The sequence below is a fragment of the Mus caroli genome, chromosome 11 (genome assembly GCF_900094665.2).
Source record: "Mus caroli chromosome 11, CAROLI_EIJ_v1.1, whole genome shotgun sequence".
NCBI lineage: Eukaryota > Metazoa > Chordata > Mammalia > Rodentia > Muridae > Mus > Mus caroli.
The window spans coordinates 62,245,734-62,265,084 of record NC_034580.1 but is presented as its reverse complement, the minus strand read 5'-3'; the positions used below and the strand labels follow the sequence as shown (position 1 = coordinate 62,265,084).

The 19,351-nt window shown below is 46.1% G+C and overlaps 1 protein-coding gene across 2 annotated transcripts in view; it reads right to left on the bottom strand.

Moving 5' to 3' along the window:
• Positions 1-19,351, bottom strand: part of Gas7 (growth arrest specific 7) — a 232,847-nt gene that overhangs the window by 145,092 nt on the left and 68,404 nt on the right. The window contains exon 1 of one of the 2 annotated variants that reach the window (XM_021177612.2): positions 11,248-11,364. The exons of the other annotated variant lie outside the window; for it this stretch is intronic. Coding sequence (XP_021033271.1) covers positions 11,248-11,265 — 18 coding nt within the window. The 5' untranslated portion in view covers positions 11,266-11,364. Of the gene's footprint in view, positions 1-11,247; positions 11,365-19,351 lie in introns of those variants that run through there. 2 annotated transcript variants of the gene reach the window in all.

Genomic DNA, 19,351 nt, shown 5'->3' with positions numbered 1-19,351 from the left:
GACTAAACATGATGTGACATTCTGACTCAAACTTCTCCGATGGCCTCGTTCTTTCCTCGGGGTAAAATTCCATGTCTATGGGGCCCACCAGAGGCTTCTATAGGGGAACAGATAAAAAAGCAAGAGGAGAGAAATTGGGGCAGGAAAGATGGCACAGTGGGTAAAGGTGCTTGCCACTAAGCCTAGTGACTTGAATTTCATTTCTCCAACCTACAAGACGGAAAGAAACAGCACCTACAAGTTGTCATCAGCCCTCTCTGAGTGCACAGGCGTGCACACTGGATGGATGGTTGGTTAAAGGAAGAGGTGCAGGGATCCTGGACCTGTAACACCATCATCAGTCTCTCCCTGCAGGTTCACTGCTCAACAGACGCCATCTTTTCCTTCTCTATTGCAGTCTTCCTTGTGTGACGTTCACACCTCCCATTGGAGTCTGTGATATTTGGCCACTGCATCAAAAGAGTGTATGGCTCCATTCCTCACAGAGAGACTATAATTAAGGGAAATTATGTACATCACTACATAATGTGAGAAAATGTCCTTGACTTGTGTGGCCTGAGTGATGGGCACAAGGACCCATTAAACAGTCAGTGGTAGGTGATTCTGCTCTCTATCGGTTCTTCAAGCAAGAGAAATGGACCTAGGCAGGGGACAAGAAGTCAGGACCCAGGGCCAGCAGACTGCCAACTGCCATCTTAAGGCAATGACCACACCTTGTAGTACTCAAGTACTCTGCCAGCTCTTGAAGGTGCAGAGCTAATACCCAGAGCCTTAGCTTCTTACCAAGGACCTGGATGACAACTGGCATCTCTTATATGTACAGCTGTGTCCTGTTCCTGAAGGACACAGGCTCAACTGCCAGATAGTAAGGTAACAGCATTCACCTAAGAGCTTGTAAGGTCAATGTTCCAGGACAACTCCTCCAGTCTCCTACCCTTGCCCTGAAGTAAGCCAAGAGATGCTTTCTGGATCTTTAAAATGGGGTTGCTAAAAGCTCACCTGACAACCTAGCAAAGGACCATGATTCATGTTATAGCTTTGGTTTCTGTCAACAGAGCTTCAGACCTAACCACTCAGCTACACGCTCCCCCCTCCCCCCCCCCAGATCATCCAGCACCTGTGTGTGTCCAGAGGCAGAAGAATCTAACCTCACATAGGGGTGAAGAGCAGCCCAGCAAGCAGAGTCACACGCACTACTTCTCTTTGGCTGTGGGACTTCACATGCCTGCCCCCAACCCCCAGTTTCTTCGGTCATTGAGGAAGAGAATAGGGCCTTCTTTACAAGGTTATTGTGGAGGCCGGATGTAGCCAGAGGAGTAAAGCACGTAGAATAACACCCCACCGTGTAAAAAGTTGTCCACATAGAGGAATGACTCTCCATCTTTCTGATTTTTATGCTTTCCCTTTAGACAATATAATCACATCTTCCATAAAATACCCATAATAGGTATAATTATTTAGAGGAAGGGGTTTGGGAGTGGCAGTGATAAGGGGTTTCTCATAGCCCTGCCTGGCCTTGAACTTGTGATTTTCTTGTTTCTAGGATTACAAGGGGGTGCATTACCTTGCCTGGTTCTGGTATAATGATTATAATCATCATAAAGCCATCAGAGTACCTAGTCTTGATTCAATCCATCTACAACCCCAGAACTATGCTAAAAAAAAAAAAACTTCCTTCTTTTTCTTTACAGTTTAGCCACTTATGAGCCTATTCTCTCGACACAGAGCTTCTCAATTTTGCATGTTTTAAGCTTTATAATAGCATAACGATACTGGGATAAACATATATGTTCTGAGTTTTGCTCCTTTCTCTAAGATACTCTGGAAGATAGATCTGTGTAGCTGCACACGCCTCTGGATGCTCATTTTCCATATTTTCCTTTACAAAATAAACTCTCATGGTATGCAGAGAAGGCAATTTATTTCTTCACTGAGTTGCTCCTGGATGGCTAGGTTGTTTCCATTTTGCTATAACTGAGCAATGTGGCTATAGGGAATATTTAAGCCAGGTTTATGGAGGTTGACTGTATATAAATAAATAAATAAATAAATAAATAAATAAATAAATAAAAATAAATTCTTTGAATGAGCAGTCCCACGATGCTGGCAAATGGTGCTGGTATTGCTCCTGTCTTTGGCAACTGATCATGTGCCCCACCTTCTCTTCTGCACAGACTATTCCCTGTCCCTTCACCCGCAGGAGGAAGGATTCAGCCAAGCCCCTCCACCCTCTGCCTGGTCCACCTCACCTTCACACTTTTCCACTCATCACACTGTCCTGGAGGCTCCATCTCAGCCCTGGTCCCTGAAGTGTCTCAGACATCTATCTGCTTCCTCAGTGGATTCCTTGTGATTTGCCACGAATCACTATAAAGGCCCCAGCGTCTCAAAAACAATATGGACCGTAATAGTCATAGGTCATTGTCAGTTCAAATTTCACATGTCTCCATGCAAATTATTTTCCCCAGCCACCGCCTGCGATGTGCATGTATGTATAAGTAAATACATACACACTCCTTACATATAGGCCTTAAAAGCCTAATCCAATGCTCATGTTTTATTTTGTCTCATCAACTTCCCTACCATCAATACTTCCCAAGTCTCTCTATTCAACTGTCAGAATCTCTCTAAGTTCCCACTCACTAGTCCCTCTGTCTCCAGACACCCTCTGCTGTTCATTAGGGGGGTCACTTCCTTAACCTACAATAGGCCCTGCAAAGCATGCTGAACACCCTGGTCCTTCATGAAATGTGAAATGTTGCTGCACCAGTGGTCAATCTATAGCTTTTCCTTGTTTAGCCCCCCAGCATCCTTCTTATGGAAATGGCACCCTGTCTTACTCTGAGGAGCTCCCAAACCCTTAACTAGGACCCATCAGCCAAATCATTGGCATAACCACCCAGCCAGGTATAGGGATCGATTCCCAACACTCAACAGGACTTAATTCGGGAATGAGCTTATTGACTGGTAGCCTGTGACAGGAGGGATGTCAGTTTGGAGTTGCTAGTCCCTGTCATTCTGGAGTTGCCTCAAGTTGGTGGGAGGCTGGAGGGGGAGAGAGAAGCCCATCCTAACATTTTTGGGATCTGTGAGTCCTATAGCCATGTTATCTGTGGACTGGACAGTGTAGTCCAAAACATTCTTGCTCTGCTTATATCTTGCAGGATGTTCTGAACAGAAGAACCCACCAGAGGCTTCACCTTCCTCCCTTCCCTTCCCTTCCCTTCCCTTCCTTCCTTCCTTCCTTCCTTCCTTCCTTCCTTCCTTCCTTCCTTCCTTCCTTCCTCCCTCCCTCCCTCCCTCCCTCCCTCCNCCTCCCTCCCTCCCTCCCTCCTTCCCTCTCTCCCTCCCTTCTTTTACCCCAGCTCTTCTCAGCCAGACAGAAGGCCATTTTCTAAACAGAGAACAAGAGCTGAATGTGGGCCCCCAACTACAAGGCCCTGAGTTCCATGCTCAGCACAAGGCAATGAAAGCATGAGGTTTTCAGGGATTTTCCAAATCCCCTTGGACATCTCTGTGCCCCTGCTCCTCCTGGTCTCAGGGCCCGGGCTGCCTTCCCTCACCAGTCTCTGGGAATACCACTCTTCTTTCTAGACCAACACCTTCTGTTCTATGATGTTTCTATTATTGCCCCAATTTTTGATCCCCTAAGACATTCCAGATACCCCCGACCCTGGTTAAATATCCCTCAGCAAAGCTGCACACAACAATGGCAGACCAAGTAGCTGATGGCCATCTCTTTAGACTCAGAGTATCTGTGTATTACTGTGCAACACTGTGTATTACTTTGCCTATCTGTTGTTGTTATAAAACACTTACCAAAACCAACTTAGAGGATTTATTTCAGCTTATAGTTAGAGTCCATTATTGGGGAAAGTCATAGCAGAAACTCACAGAAAGAACCTGGAGGCAGGAACTCAAGTGAATACTGGGGAAAAAACTGTTCTCTAGATTGTTTTTCATGGCTCACTTAGCTTGTTTTTTTTTTTTTTTAATACAACCCCAGTACCAGCTGTCTAGGTTTGGCACAGCCCACAGTGTGCCAAGATCTTCCATATTGACCATTAATCCAGAAGACACTCTACAGATTTACCTACAGGCCAATCTGATGAATGCATTTTCTTGACTGAGGTTCCCTCTTCTCAGATGACTAAAGCTTGTGTCAATTTGTCAAAAACAAACAAACAAACAAACAAACAACCTAGCCATCACAGGAAGTCATTCAATGAGCACTTTTCTAAAGACCACTTATATTCATCTGTAGACTGGCATCTCCCTGTGTTACCCTGGCGAAGTAGAATAGTAGGTCTAAGAGATGCTAACTCAGTTTTGCATTTTGTGAACTGAAAATCGAAGAAAGATGGGACATCAGAGGTACCTGTCTCTCTTCTCAGTCACTGGGGGCCTTGCCAGGTACAGGCCTCACACATCCACCCCTCACCCCCTCCCCCCAGACAGAGAAGGAGAAACTTGGAGGATGCAGTACCCGCAGCTCAACTCTGAAACCCAGGGCAAGCAGAACAGACTTGATGTGTCTCATCAGCCTGGTGGGGATGATGAGCACTGAACAAGTGTCCACTCCAGGCTTCCAGTATGCCTCCAAGACAACCCACTCCTGTCTCATTCTCCTCCCCATACTCCAGTTCCCTTCCAGAAGGATTTGTCTCTCAGAAGTTTACCAGCCCATAGGCTCAGAACTCTCAGCACTGAATTGAACCCATGACTTCTCTTGGATCTCTAGACAAGCATACCAGGGTACCCCTGGCAGCTCCTGACCATAAGCCAAGGATGGGACTTAATAGACATTGGGACCTCTTTGTTCTAAGAGGACTCAGGGTGCTAACAAACTCTTGGGCTCTTGGCTGTGCCGATTCACTTCATGCTGTCCCTGCCCTCCTTTCTTCATCCAAGTGAAAACCTGCTTCTTGTTGCTATTGTTTTTTGGCTGGTCCTTTAGTTGATCATTTGTTGGGTTGATCAATCAGCTGGCTTCTCGAGACAGACTCTCTCTGTGTAGTCCAGGCTGGACTCAAACTCAACTTGAAGTTCCTTGGCATCATCCTGAAGAACTCTCAAGGTGGCTTCCTCAACTCAGACGAGATGATTTAGCTAACCATGCAGAGGTGTGGTTGCCTTTGTCCTCATTCTGTGACTTTTGCCTAGATGTTGACTCTACACTTACCACAGAGAATGAGCCTCACAGGAGAAAGTGCAGTGATGAGGAGGACTAGGGTGGTCTAGGAACCAAGCAGAAAGGAGCCTTCCTTTGCTAATAGTGAACCAGAGCTTCTCATCCCAGTGGCTGAGGTGGCAGAGGAAGGTTGTACCTTAGGCATAATAGTAGATCTGCTCAGGGCTTTAGAAGCTGGGCACAGCCCCAGCACCAGACACTGCCTTCTGAATATAACTAAAATCCTGACCCAAGAGACAAAGTGGTGGCTACGGGCACGGAAGCAAGGAGTACCTTCCTGATACTCACTTTAACCAGTTCCAGGATCTTCTCCAAGTCCCATCTTCTCATTTTGTGGAACAGCCAGCAGGATTGTGTGAATCATCAGAACGTGCAAAGAGCAGAGACACACCCTTCCAGCTCCTCTCTTAGCCACGCCCTTGCTTACCAAATACAGCTGGGTCCACTGGCTCAATGCAGATCTGGAGTGCATACATGCTGGAGTGCATTCCTAGGGATCTCAAGAAAGGGTTCCATATGGCCCTCCGGGGCTCCTAGCATAAATGCTGAAGCAAGAAGCTTCAGCTGAAAACACTCCAAGTAGGCAGGGACTTGCAAACCTTTCTACTAACTGGTGTAAAGCTTAAAGATGGTCACAGTATTAAGAGATGTGAAGGAAGAGTCTTTTCAGTGCTCGGACATGGCTGAGGCAGAGGTCAGCTTCCTACCCTTGCACTGGAATTTCTGAAGTAAGGAGTGAAATGTGTTTTTTAAGACCCTCTATGTAATTGACAGAGATAAGCAGTACAATGGGAAAGAACTTCATGCCAGGTGGAGCAGAGCCAGTCAGAACAATGCTAACACATCTACAGGCAAGGCCCTTCGTGTAAAAGGAAGCGGAATCCTCATCACTTTGCAAGATTAGTCGCCCTGGGTCACCACTTCAGTGTACCAGTCCCTAGTGCTTTCTGCAAATTCCACCTTCCCAAAGTTACACTCTTGCCAACCTAATGCATCCACAAACAGTAAGTTAAATTACTTCCAAATGCAGAGGGACCAAGTCAGCCTTCATTTCCCACCTTAAGGTATATAATGGGTACAGTTAAGGGACAGGCATCTCTCTTCTCCTGCTGAACCTCAAAAATGTTGTAGCTCTTTTGTCTTGCTCCTTAGTACCAACTCCCTCATTCTGTCTCTCTCTATCTACCCAGGAATGAAAAGAGAGGCAGGAAATAAAAGAGGTGAAATCCATCTCTTCCTTTCCATGTGGAGAGTTCTAAAGACTTCGGAAAGGGAAATGGGAACTTTGGGTTAAAAAAAGACTTGATGGATTTATTCACATTTAACAGGGAGTTGAAATGAGCAATGACTATGGTTCTTTTCAACACTGACTGTTTGTAGTTGATTTCATATCTCTAGCCCAACTTGCTATTATCCTACGTAGCACAGAAGCTTAAAGCCTATTGCTATCTACCCAAAAGAATGGTCAATAGTTGCCTGCCTGGGTTTCCTTGCCATCATTCTCCCTTCTTAATGCCTTTGCATGGATATGTGTTCAAGTAGTGTCCCACACAGTTAAACACTGGCTCCTACTGGTCAACTTGAAGCTTCGGCCTCCATATCTCAAGACTTCTCCATGTACTTCTGCTATGCTAACCACACCACTTCCTCTCTCTGCCTGAGGGCCAGATGGATCTCTCAAATCTCACTCCACTAACGGCTGAAAATCGAGGATTTCATCCCTACCATATCTCACGAGTGCCCATAGTCCTTTCTCTGGAATCAATGGACTCTGATTTTTTTCAATGGGTGTTACCCAGAGTCCTTTTCTCATTCTGTGAGAGAAGGGGGCTGTTCATCATTTGAAAGTTGCTGAGTGATTTTCCTTTTTGAAAAAAAAATTACTGTCACCTTTGAAATCATTATGAAGAGGTTACTAAGCTAGAGAATGGAGCTGGTGCCAAGGAAGGTAAAGCCAGGCTGAAGAGATGGTGCAGTCAATGGATCACCTGCTGTACAAGCATGATAAACAGAACATGGAGCCCCAGAATCCATGTCCACGCTGAGCAGACTCACAGTCACCTGCAATCCCAGCACTAGGGAGGAAGAGACAAGGGGTCCCACAACAAACTGGCGACCTCCAGTATCCAAATGGTGAAGCTCTGAGTTCACAAAGAAACCTTGCCTCAAAAATTCAAGTGGAGGGAGGGTATCTGAGAAAGATGCCCAATGTCAATCTCTAAACTCCAGAGACACATGTGTACACATGTACATTTGTACACATACACCCACACACATGTGAAATGCTCATACACATGTAGTCTACCAAACACATATACTCAAGAAAAAAAGCTTGGAGATGAAAACTTTTCTTTTCCTGTAGTTATTTATTATTACATGATAAATAGGCCCCAAATATGGTCCTTTAAAATAATAATTGTTTTGCTTTAGTTTCTGGACACTGGTTTCCTGGGTCCAGTTTTCTAAAACCTTGAGCTTCACTCAGACTCTCTCACAGGTCCCACATGAGGACTCTGGTCTCAAGCACAGTCATTGGCTTCTCACAGAACTAAGCACAGCAGGGAACCTGGTTCCCTGCCATACAAGCATCTCACAGCATGGTTAATAGTGTCCTTCATGATCGGTTTGCAAAGAGCAAGTTCGAAGTCAAGGTCGTCCTGTGGCCTACTCTCATGTGACAGTCCTCTGCTTCTGTAACTAGAAAGGAGTCATCAAGTACAAGGGAATGGAACTAGACAGAGGAATGAACACCAGGAGACAGGTTTCCCTGGGGGACTTCTGTGAGGTCACATAACACAACTCCATGAGCATCAAAGCCTCCAGACACAAACCTGCTGGCTTTTCATTTATGAGAGCCAATTAAACACTCTACCTCACACTTTTTTGCTTTTGCTGCTGAGCCAAGTGCCAGCAGATACACCACACCTTCCGTGCACTGTCACACTGACTCTCCCAGATTCCTCCTCACATTTCCTGAAAGGATGTTTTACTCTTGACCTTTAGGCTATCATGAGTTTTGACAACTGGATGAGCCTATTGTCTAAGCAGGGCTCTCAGTATTTTCAGTCTTCTTGCTCTTGACCCAGTTGGGTGGCTTAAGTTGCTTCAACTTCTGATAGCCTTTATTGAAACTTTCTAGGAAGACCAGTACTGACAGAAGCATCTCAGTAGCCCCCTCTCCTCATGGAGTGTATACTTAGGGTAGACCAGATGTCCCAAGAAACTCTGGCTTTGGGTACAATGAGGTCATCTCAAAGTCTGTAAAGGGCACACTGCTCTTGCCAAGTGGCATGCATTTCTTTTGTTGGTTTATGAAAGATTAAGCAACTCAAATGGCTGTTGAATGTTCATTTTGAGTGACTCAAATTGTTTATACAGACCAGAGCCCACACATCACTGGGTAACCCTGCCTCCACCTCATCTTTGCTACCTCCTCCCATGGTCATTCCCTTGACCTGGTATTTTGCACAGGTGCTTCTCATGCTTGAGTTAATATCAGAATGACCAGGGGAGCTTTTAAAAAGTAGGACACCACCCACACTAAATTAATTCAGAATCTCAGTTACCATTGAAATATCCAGGCTCCAGGTTTTATTGTTTTGCTATTGTTCTGTTTCAGTTATTTTCCATTTATGCTTCCCAGCTATGTCTGAGAGCAGACATGTTGTGACTAGAAGGCCGCAATCTCAAATAGACAGCATTTCTCCTCACTCTACATGCCAATGCAATGGGCAAGTTCTGAGGTAAATTGTCAATTCCAGGTGGGAAATGGTATGTCTTCCTAACTTCCCATTGATGAAGAACTGTGGAACCTTGCTGCTCAGAGTGGGGTCCAGAGCTCAGCAGGCTCACCTCAGGAAATGCCTTTTAATCAATCCCCCAGTGATGCATTTGCACCCTGAAGTTGGAGACTAGTTCAATCAGCCCAGTCCCCTATTAGGGTCACCCAGTGGGTTTGTTTTCCATATTTAAAAACAATCACGTATTTCTCTGATGATGGCCTTGCCTCACACTTCAGTTACAAAGACAGGAGCCATCATCGGAGTGACTGCTCGTCAACCACCCACGCAAATTCCATCCTATCCACATCATGCACACACACATCCCGGGAAACAAAATGCAGTCTACCAACAAAAGCACCCTACCTGCTCTCCCAATCAGTCTACAACGCCCATACTTCAAAACAGTCTACCTGTCACCACCAAGCTTTCAGATCCTGCCTTATTCTTTAGTTTTTCAATAGCAAACATTTTTCACTGACAATATTATGAGCCAGTCATAATTTCCACTTCCTCATCTCCAAGTCTCTCTTACAGAGTCCCCCAAAACTCTCCTTTATGCCACCAATGGCTTTCATGTCCTCAAAAACCAAAAGGTACTTGCTTTTCCTACAGTCATGGACTGGACCAGTCAGTAGCATTCAGTGTTCCCTCAGATTGGACACCATGACTTCTGGCCTCCACAGTGTCTTTCTAGAGCTTTCCTCTAGGCTCAATCTTTTTTTTTTTTTTTTTTTTTCGAAACAGGGTTTCTCTGTATAGCCTTGGCTGCCCTGGAACTCACTCTGTAGACCAGGCTGGCCTCAAACTCAAAAATCTGTCTGCCTCTGCCTCCCAAGTTCTGGGATTAAAGGCGTGTACCACCACTGCCCAGCTGCCCTAGGCTCAATCTTAATGGTCATAGTATCTCTGGCCTCTCTTCTCCTTTTCTACAAATTTACTCTCTTTGGTGACCTGACCCTGACTCATAATTTAACACCTTTTCAATTCCCTGATGATCCTAAACTCTAATCCCAAGTCTTTCCCACGGTCACCCGGCTTTTTGTCATCCCTACATTGATGCTCAGGGGAAATCTAACAAATCCAACAAGAAACTTGTTCTCTTCACTCACTGTGGCACGGTTGGTAGAGGGCTCGCTTACCATGTATCAGCCCTGGTGGACCACACCTGTAATTGCAGCACTTGGGAGGTAGAAAAGGGAGTATCAGAAGTTCAAGGTCATTCTGAGACACACAGAACCCACACAAAAGCTTAGCAGTGATAATCAGCTGTCACCCAAGCCCTGGCTGACTGAGATAGACAAATCCCTGGAGTATGGGCCTTAGCTAGGTCAGCTGAATTGGTGAGGTCCAGGTTGCAAGTGACTGAGGAAGATACCCAGTGTTGACCTTTGGCCTACACAAGCCCATACATGTGCATGCACACACACACCTATGCACACATACTTGTACACACACACACACACACAGACAGAGAGAGAGAGAGACAAAGAGAATGAGAGCACCAGGCAGAGTGACACATGAGTATCAATGAGTATAAATCAGGAATTAATTCAGCTCAGGAATTCAAGGTTAGCCTGGACAATGTAGACCCATCACCATAAACAAACAAACAACTAAACAAATGTCACACATACACACATACACACACACACACACTAATGAGATTATACCAACTCTCTAAAGAAAACTATCTGAAGGCTTTGCACAACTCTTTTTTTTAAATTCATATTATGAGACTGGAGAGAGAGCTCAGCAGTTAAGAGCACTGGTCTCCAGCACCCACACCGTGACTCACAACCATCCTAAACCTACGGAGTCCAGTGCCCTCTTCTGGCCTTCTTGGCACCAGACGTGCATGTGAAACATATATACAAACATACAGGAAAAAACACCCATACACTTAATATAAAAATAATAAGTAAATCTTTAAAACTTCACATTATCTAGCATCATGCACAAAGCAATGGGGAGTGACCTCATCTCTTGCTTCCCTGACTTTCTTGCCAGGTGCTGGCCAATGTTCATGTGCAGCTGCCAACAGTTACAATTAAGTTGTTTCAAGCTCAAATAAAATAGAAGAATCGTTTCCTCTGCCTTACTGCCCACCCTGCCAATACCTCACAGTCACGTGTGGCCAGTAGCTGCACAAGGCACCAGGCAGATAGAGAACACTCTCATCACTGTAGAAAGTTCTATCGGACCCTTCGGTTCCTGCTGTCCTCAGACAGAGCAAGTTTGATCCTGCCTCTTGTTTTTGCATTGTTCTCTCCCTACCTGAAGTGCCGTTGCCATCTCTTCTCATGGTCAGGTCCTTCCCAGCCTCTAGACAGCAGCTTAAATACCACTTCCTCAGAGAGGCCTTCCCTAGGTACTCAAGCTAAAGAAGCCATCCACCCACTCCCAATCCCCTGTTCATGGAACTCTCCAGATCACTCGTCACCAGCTAATGCTTTCCTTGTTTATTTGTGTTAGCCTGCTAGTTGCCTAACTCTACCACGCCGCCACGCTGTTCCGCCCCAGAGAATACTTAGGAGATGAGGGAGCTGGCTGATCTTACTCACCCTGCATGTAGCTCCTCATTCCTGCACCTGCAGTGCCGACTTCCCAGCAAGCTCTATCAGTGAGCATCCATGAAGTGTTCGACCTGAGCGGTGCTCACACTCTCTCAGATCTCTCACCTCACGCCTCTGCTCCCCTTTTCTCATTGTCCTTGCTATCACTTAGTCTGGTGGCAGCCAGGAAGGCAGACCATTCTACCCTTTCACCTCAGTCCACACTGCCAACACCAGCAGATCACTCCTGGTCATTTTCCTCTTGGCCAATCAGGGTTTTTTGCCCCTAGTTCTGGTTCCAGATAGCGTCTAAGTGCCCAGAGGTGGCATGCTTACCTCTGGAGGCCTCTTCCTCTGCTCAGAGCCTTGGCCCTGCTTCTGTGTGTGGAAGCCACACCTTCTCAGGCCTGGCAGGTGTGGCTCAGGTAGTAGCTTTTCTGCAGGCACAAGCCCCTCCTCAGTTCTCCCCAGCCCTCACTTCCTGTCTGCAGCCTGGGGTTCACACTTCTTCACCTCCCTCTGCAGGCACACAGGTAATCTCAGATCACACCTCAGGCTGCAACAGTTCTTAAACCTTCAAACTTCTCTGAAGATCAGTCTCCTGGGAAATCAGGGAAGCACTCACGGGTCCAGAAACACAGGAAGTGATGCTCAGAGTCCTGTCTGGGACATTTCCACATCTCCCCCCTCCCTTCCACCCAGGTGACTTTGACACACAGCAAATTTAAGATCCACTGTTCTAAAACACCAGGTCATTCACATGAGCAGCCAAGTGCTGCCGTCCGAGTTCACTGGCCCAGTACACTCACCACCTAAGACAAAATTGTTCTTATAAAATAATAAAGAAAAAGACCCCAGATGTAGTCATTTTCTTTTCTGAGACAGGGTATCATGTAGGTTAGGATGTCCTCTCAAACTCACTAGAGAGCCAAGAAACCCCCTTGAACCTACGATCCCACCTCCACCTCCTAAGTGCTGGGATTATAGATGTACATCCTGACCCCCAGCTTGATTCACAGTTTCCTAACCAGAACCTTATATGGCAGAAAAGACTTTCTTTTTTGTGACTATATTTTATTTTATTTTATTTTATTTTAATTTTTTAAAAGACTTTCAAAGGGTGTGTTAAGTCAGGGATTCTGAGACGGAGAGTTACATGGAATAGTTCCAGGAAGTTCTTAAATGCAAGCGAAAGAGTCTTAAGAAGGCCTGGGAGGCGTTACAGAGGCAGAGTGCTTGCCTAGCACCTAGGAAGTCCCAGGTTCAAACCTAAGCACCACCACTAAACAAAAAGGCCCTTCTAACAGGAAGACAAAGCTCTGAGAGGAAAGAACACAGGAAATGGCAGGAAAAGACACATGATGAGGAATCACGAATTGAGCAAGATGGAAAAGAAAGGAATGTTCTCAGAGCCTCACGATGAACCAGCCCTGGCCACGCCCTGGTTTTAACCTTGTAAGAGCCATTTCAGACTTCAGATCTTCCAAATTGTAAGTGGAGAAATGTGTTGCTTAAGCCACTAAGTTGATGGCCTTTCTATGGGAATTTACATAGCTCCTCTTTTTTTTTTTTATGCTTTTGTTTTTGTTTGTTTGGGAGGGCACATGTGCCAATGGATATGTGTAGAGGCAGAAGTTCAGACTGTCTTCAGCTACATAAGAGTTTGAGGCCAGCCTGGGCTACATGAGACCCCTTTTTAATTAATTAATTAATTAATTAATTAATTTTATTTCCCTTTTTTGGAGGACAAGATCTCACTATGTAACCCTAGCTGTACTGCAACTCCCTATGTAAGTTAGGCTGGCCCTGAGTTAACAGAGATGCACCAGCCTCCAACTCTTACGTGTTGGGTTAAAGACATGTGTATTCCACCATACTTGGCCCCACTAAAAGGCTTTTACTGTCCTATTCTTGTCCTTAAAAGTGTATACCTTGGAGCTGGGCTATATCTGATATGGCTACTGCTATTTAAATCTAAGTTAATCCAAATTAAATAAATGTAATGACCCCTTTCCTCGGTTCCTTTTACCACATCCCCAGTGTGACCAAGCACATGGTAGTGATACAAACAGAAGGTTTCTGTTGCCACAGGAAGCTCTTCTGGGCTGTGCCGGCTTAAGGCATCTCTCTAGCATTCCAGGCTCTAGCTCTACCTCCAGCCCCATGACTAGAAAGACTTAAGAGGACAGAAATGATGCCACCACACCCAAATCCACCCTGGAATTCATTCTTGAGCACGTGTCCCTAGGAATGGAGTCAAGTGGCATTTGCCAGAGTATGACTTTTACTGAAAACCCTGGATCCTTGGCGGGTGAGAAGCCGAACACACAGCGTGAATGTGATAAGCAGAGATGTTCGGGTGTGGGTGTACAGATGGAGATTAGACTAGAAAGGAAGTAGGGAAGATAAGAGGAGCTGCACATAGGAAATGAAGCCTGCTGACGTTATCACAAATCATAAATGCAAATGCTTAAAAGGGCCTCCCCTGGGGCCAGGCAGCATGTGAGACTATCCACTGACCTACAGAGGGGTTCATCAAGTCTGCAAAAGACTACAGGATAGAGGGTCCTCTGAGAGTCCCTAGGAGCCAACTGAATCAAGCCAAGACCCATGAAAGGCAGGAACAGTTTTAGAGAGGCAGGACAGAGGAACTGTGCAAGAAGCAAAGCCAAGCTTCTGCAAACAGTTTTTGAAACCTGAAAATTCATTATGTCTGCAAGGCTGTGGGGGGAAAGGGCCTTCCCACAGATTAAGGATACATTGTCCATTAGATTTGTCTTACTAGAGACAAGGACCCTTCCAAGATACTCAGTCGGATGTGGATGCATGGGCGGACGGATGGATGGATGGATGGATGGATGGACGGACAGGGTTATCCAAAGCTGGTGCTGGAGAGTGATTAGAGGCAACTTCCTTCTCTGTCCAGGAAACAGGTGGTCAAAGCATTGAACAGACACTTGGTAGCTAAACTCCAGGACACACTGTATAATTTCAAAACTGCAGTATCCAGGTGGAATGGTGGCACATGCCTATTTTCTCAGCAGTAGTGGAGGCTGGAGGACCGGGAGTTGGAAGCTAGCCTCAGCTACAAAGTGAGCTGGATGAGCTTAGCTTGCCTAGCATGCACAAGACCCTGGGTTTGGTTCCCCAAACATGCAAATAACATAGAATCATCACGGTTGCAGTGTAGAGGCAAAACCCATGTTAAGGATACAGACACCTGAGCTAAAGGGAAGGAAGAAACACAGACATTTACAAATGCTTACACTATGGGTGGACATTCCTACAAGAGATCAGTGACTTGATTCCAGCAAGATGACTCATCAAGTAAAGGCCCTCGCCTCCAACACTGATGAGCAGAGCTTGATACTCAGGGCCTACATGGTGGAAGGAGAGGAGCTAGTCTGTCATTGGTCCACTGTCCTCTACTTGAACACCAGGGCAAGGGTGGGAACCCTCCCTCCCTGCCACCACACACATGCACAAAGTAACTAAATAACATAATTTTAAATGGAAAATGGCAATACATGCCTTTAATCCCAACCCTCAGGAGGCAGAGACAAGCAGATCTCCATGGGTTCAAGGCCAGACTGGTCTTCATAGCAGTTTCAGGACAGCCAGAGTTACATAAGGAGATCCTATCTCAGAGAGAGAGGGGGGGGGAGGGGGGAGGGGGAGGGGGAGAGAAAGAGAGAAATGAAATATTTGGGCTGGTAAGGGGAGAACAAAAAGATGACTCAGTTGTTGAGAGGCCTGGCTGTGCTTGCAGAGGACCTGGGTTCTGTTTCCAGCACTCACAACCATGCTAACTACAGTTCAAACAGATCTAGTGCCCTCTTGTGGCTTCCATGGACATCACGCACATTTGCTGACAACAAAATAAAAAAAATATATTTAAAAAAACAAAACAAAACAAAACAAAAAACTTGAAGAAGGACGGGAAAGATGGCTCAACAGTTAAGAGCACTTGCTGCTCTTCCAGAGGCCCTGAGTTCAATTTTTAGCGCCCATCTAAGGACAGCTCAAACCCTCCTGTAACTTCTGTTCCAAGTAATCCTAATGCTCTCTTCTGACCTCTACATGCATGCATGTGTGCGCACACACACAGTCATAAAATTCTTTAAGTAAATGTTTTTAACTTTAAAATAAAAAAATTAAAGAAACCAATATCTCGTTTGGTGTCTGGGAGGAAATTGACAAGGTAGGGACAAGGGTTGCAGGGTAAACAACGGTCACTCAATAGTTTTTGATTCTTTTTCAAGCAAATATTACTGTTCAATACATATAACATTAAGCTGGATATAGTAGCCTGTACCTGTAGTCCTGGCACCGTAGAGCGTGGACCGAGGCAGGAAGAGTGCCATGAACTCAGGGCAGCCTGAACTGTATAATATACTTCAGGTAAGCCTGGGCTACAGAGGGAGACCCTGTCACAAAACACCAAACAATGACAAAGAGTGCAAAATTAACAGAAGTATAGTTAGCTCTTGATTTGCACTGTTTTGATCTATCTATCTATCTATCTATCTATCTATCTATCTATCTATCATCTATCGATCTGTTATCTATTTTTATCTCTATCTCATGATCTATTCATACAGTGTATGTGGTGCTGTATATCGAATAGAAACTGCATCCAGAGACTTTTCACCTTGATCTTTTCCTGGGCTGCTAGTAATGTGTACTTTGATCTCTCTCATGCTGGGGAGTAGCAGTGGGTGGTAGCTCCCTGTCACTGCTGCAATTTCAAGAGGAAATTACAGAGCCTCTATAGTATAACAGATCTGTTGATGGTAGGTGTAACTCAGGTGAGGGCTCTCCTGATATGTTTCCCCCCTAATGATCTTTCCAGTGTAGGCTAAGTTTCTAAGGGCTGAACCCCCTTTCAGGGGCGAGAACCATCAGGAGACTTCTGCACCTGTGTTTATGAACTGAAGCCATGGATGCTGTTGTCTCATTGGAAAGGTGGTATCTGCACAAGACTCTGAGCCCCTAGGGTGCTCTGCAGACATAGGACTTCTGTCTCTGCTTAGGATGCCATTTCCTATCACCTGTGGCCCCTCAAGACAAGTTTCCTCAGTCAATCTGGGCTGTAGTTAAGTTTGGGAAATGACCATGGAATGTTTTCCCCCCAAGTTGGATGCAGCCTTGTGATCCTGTTTCTGATTTGGGTGCCACCACACTTCAGTCAGAAAAATAGACAGCCACCACTGAATGAGCTCCTGCTATCTTCTCACAGCAGGGAAGAGAATCAAAGTGAGTCCTCATGGCTGCCATGTGATAGTTGCTATGGACACTAGACACTAGCCTACATCAGATGGGGTTGTATCCAATTAGCCACCCCCACAACAACACCATAGCAACAACAGTAATATTATGCTTCTCAAAAGAAAAAAAAAGACACATGCGCGCGGGCGGGCACACACACACACACACACACAGTTGTGTGACACTTCTAAAGCCACAGAGATGGTATTTTCCACACCCTCCAACTGCCTGTCACTTGCTAACACTTGGCTTCTTCAGTAGGTAGTCACAAGCTTGAAGCAATTACACCCTTGTGAGATGTGTGCCCTTCAAGGGGAGGGAACTGACAGGAGAGTGGCAAGCAGCATCTTCCCTGGGCTCCTGCCTTGGAAGTGAGGAGGCCAGAGGAGCTGAGTCAGCTGCAGACCAGACAGGCTTGGGGAATAAAGCGCACTACCCTGTCTGTCTGTCTGTCTGTCTGTCTGTCTGTCTTCCTTCTCTGTGCCAGGCCCACACTGGGCACTTGGGTTTTGGTGGTGCTAGAAATGGGCTACCTACTAATCGCCAGACTTTGATGTGGAAAACATTAACCCAAATGGAAAGACATGAATCAAGGCCCAAGTTGACGGTTTGGAGAAAAACAGTGCTTCTCTGAGAGCAGGAGTTTAGGCTGTTGCACAAGAGCAAGCAGAGAGCTCTGTGAGTCAGCAGCCAGCAGAGGGGCGGGAGGGAGGGAGGGAGGAAGAAGGAGGGAGGGGAGCCATGTGGGAGTGGCCAGTGCACTAGAGGGCAAGAGTGGTGTAAAACCACAGTTGGAGGTTCATGCTTAAGCAAGAGGCTTCCTCAGCAGGCTGTGGGAGGGTGTTAGGGGGTGAGAAGAGCTTGTCCCCCAACATGGGAGGTATTTACAAACCTATTCCTCCCAGAAGAGACAACCACTCAGCCCGCAACTGGTCCCCACTTACATCTGCAGCGATGTCCCTGGAAGCCTGTCTTTCTTGGGTCCTCCTTGGCCCTGTGCTCAGGACTCTAGTAGAGGCACACACTGTGAACACACAAGTCGTATCCCACATTCTAGTCCATTCTCAGGGCACTTTTTCATTATTTTCTTTCCTTCTTGTTCCACAGACCACATCTTCCACTCAGACTATGCTCAGGACAGACTGCTGGAGGTCCTCTGTCACTCATCCCTGGGGGAAACCCCACATCGCTCCCACCATCTTACTCCACTTACTCCAAATCCTCACCTCCTGCACTGGCTCTGAGTCCCTGTTACAGCCATGGAGCCAGGCTGCTCCTGGCTTTGGCTGAGGGGAGAAGGGGCTCCCCAGTGGATAATTCAGCTGGGAGAAGATGTGAGGTGACAAGATTTCTTAAGCCTGGGGGCTCTGGAAATCATAGGTGCCCTGCAAACGGCAGTGGGTCCCTCTCTCCTTTACCTGATAAACCGAGGCTGGGTCGGAGATCAGCTGGGCCCCTTAGAGTCTGACAGTGATCACTTGCTTATAAGAATGACACAAAGCAAAACAATCCTTCATCTAATCCCCGGAGCATGCGGTCCAAGACCTGCACAGATAGTACTGAATGCCTTTATATGCCATTATCTTTCCATATCTATAGAGGATAAAGGCCAGGATCCCCCACGGCAGCCATGACCTGCAGATGCTCATGCTCAAGTTCCAAACACACACACACACACACACACACACACACACACACACACACACACACATACCACCACCACCACCACCACACTCTCAAATGGTTTAATTTTGTTATTTTGTATGTTTGGGTATTTTTCCCTGTAAGTACTGTACTGTAGGGGTGCTGTGTCCCTGGAGGCTGGAAGGGGGTGCTGGAGTCACAGCCAGTTGTGAGTGAACTGTCATGTAGGTGCTGAAGATCAAACCCCAGGTCCTCTGCAAGAACAGTGAGTGCTCTTAACTGCGGAGGCAACGTCCCAGCCTCGAGAGAGTGTCTTCTGTAAAGTGAAATAGATTTTGTAGAAAACCCACACAATCTCCTCTTGTGCTTCATTTTAAAATTAACTTGTTTACTCTGTGTGTGAGCTTGAGCGCGCGCACACACACACACACACACACACACACACACACACACATGCTCACACCCAGAGCAGAGAACAACTTTCAGATCTGGTTCTCTCCTTCCACCCTGTGGCTGGCTTGGCAGCAGGCTCCTTTCCTTGCTGAGCCATCCTGACAGCCCTTCCTGTGCATTCTAAATCATCTCTAGATCACTTATGATACCTAACACCATGTAAATGCTGAAAAAAATTGTTATACTGTGTTATTATGGAACATTGACAAGGAAAACAGTGTTCATTACATTTTTGATTGTCTTTTGGGCTATGTTTGCCTCAGCTTTTCCTCTGCTGGCACCAGAGCCACCAGAATGTCCAAAGCATAAGTGTGACATGATTGGAAACATTGCTTAAAAAGAACAGACCGGGGCAGGCAGGCACAGTGGTTCATGTCTTCACTCCCAGCATGCATAGGTCAGAGGGAGAGAGAGAGAAAGAGAGAGAGAGAGAGAGAGAGAGAGAGAGAGAGAGAGAGAGA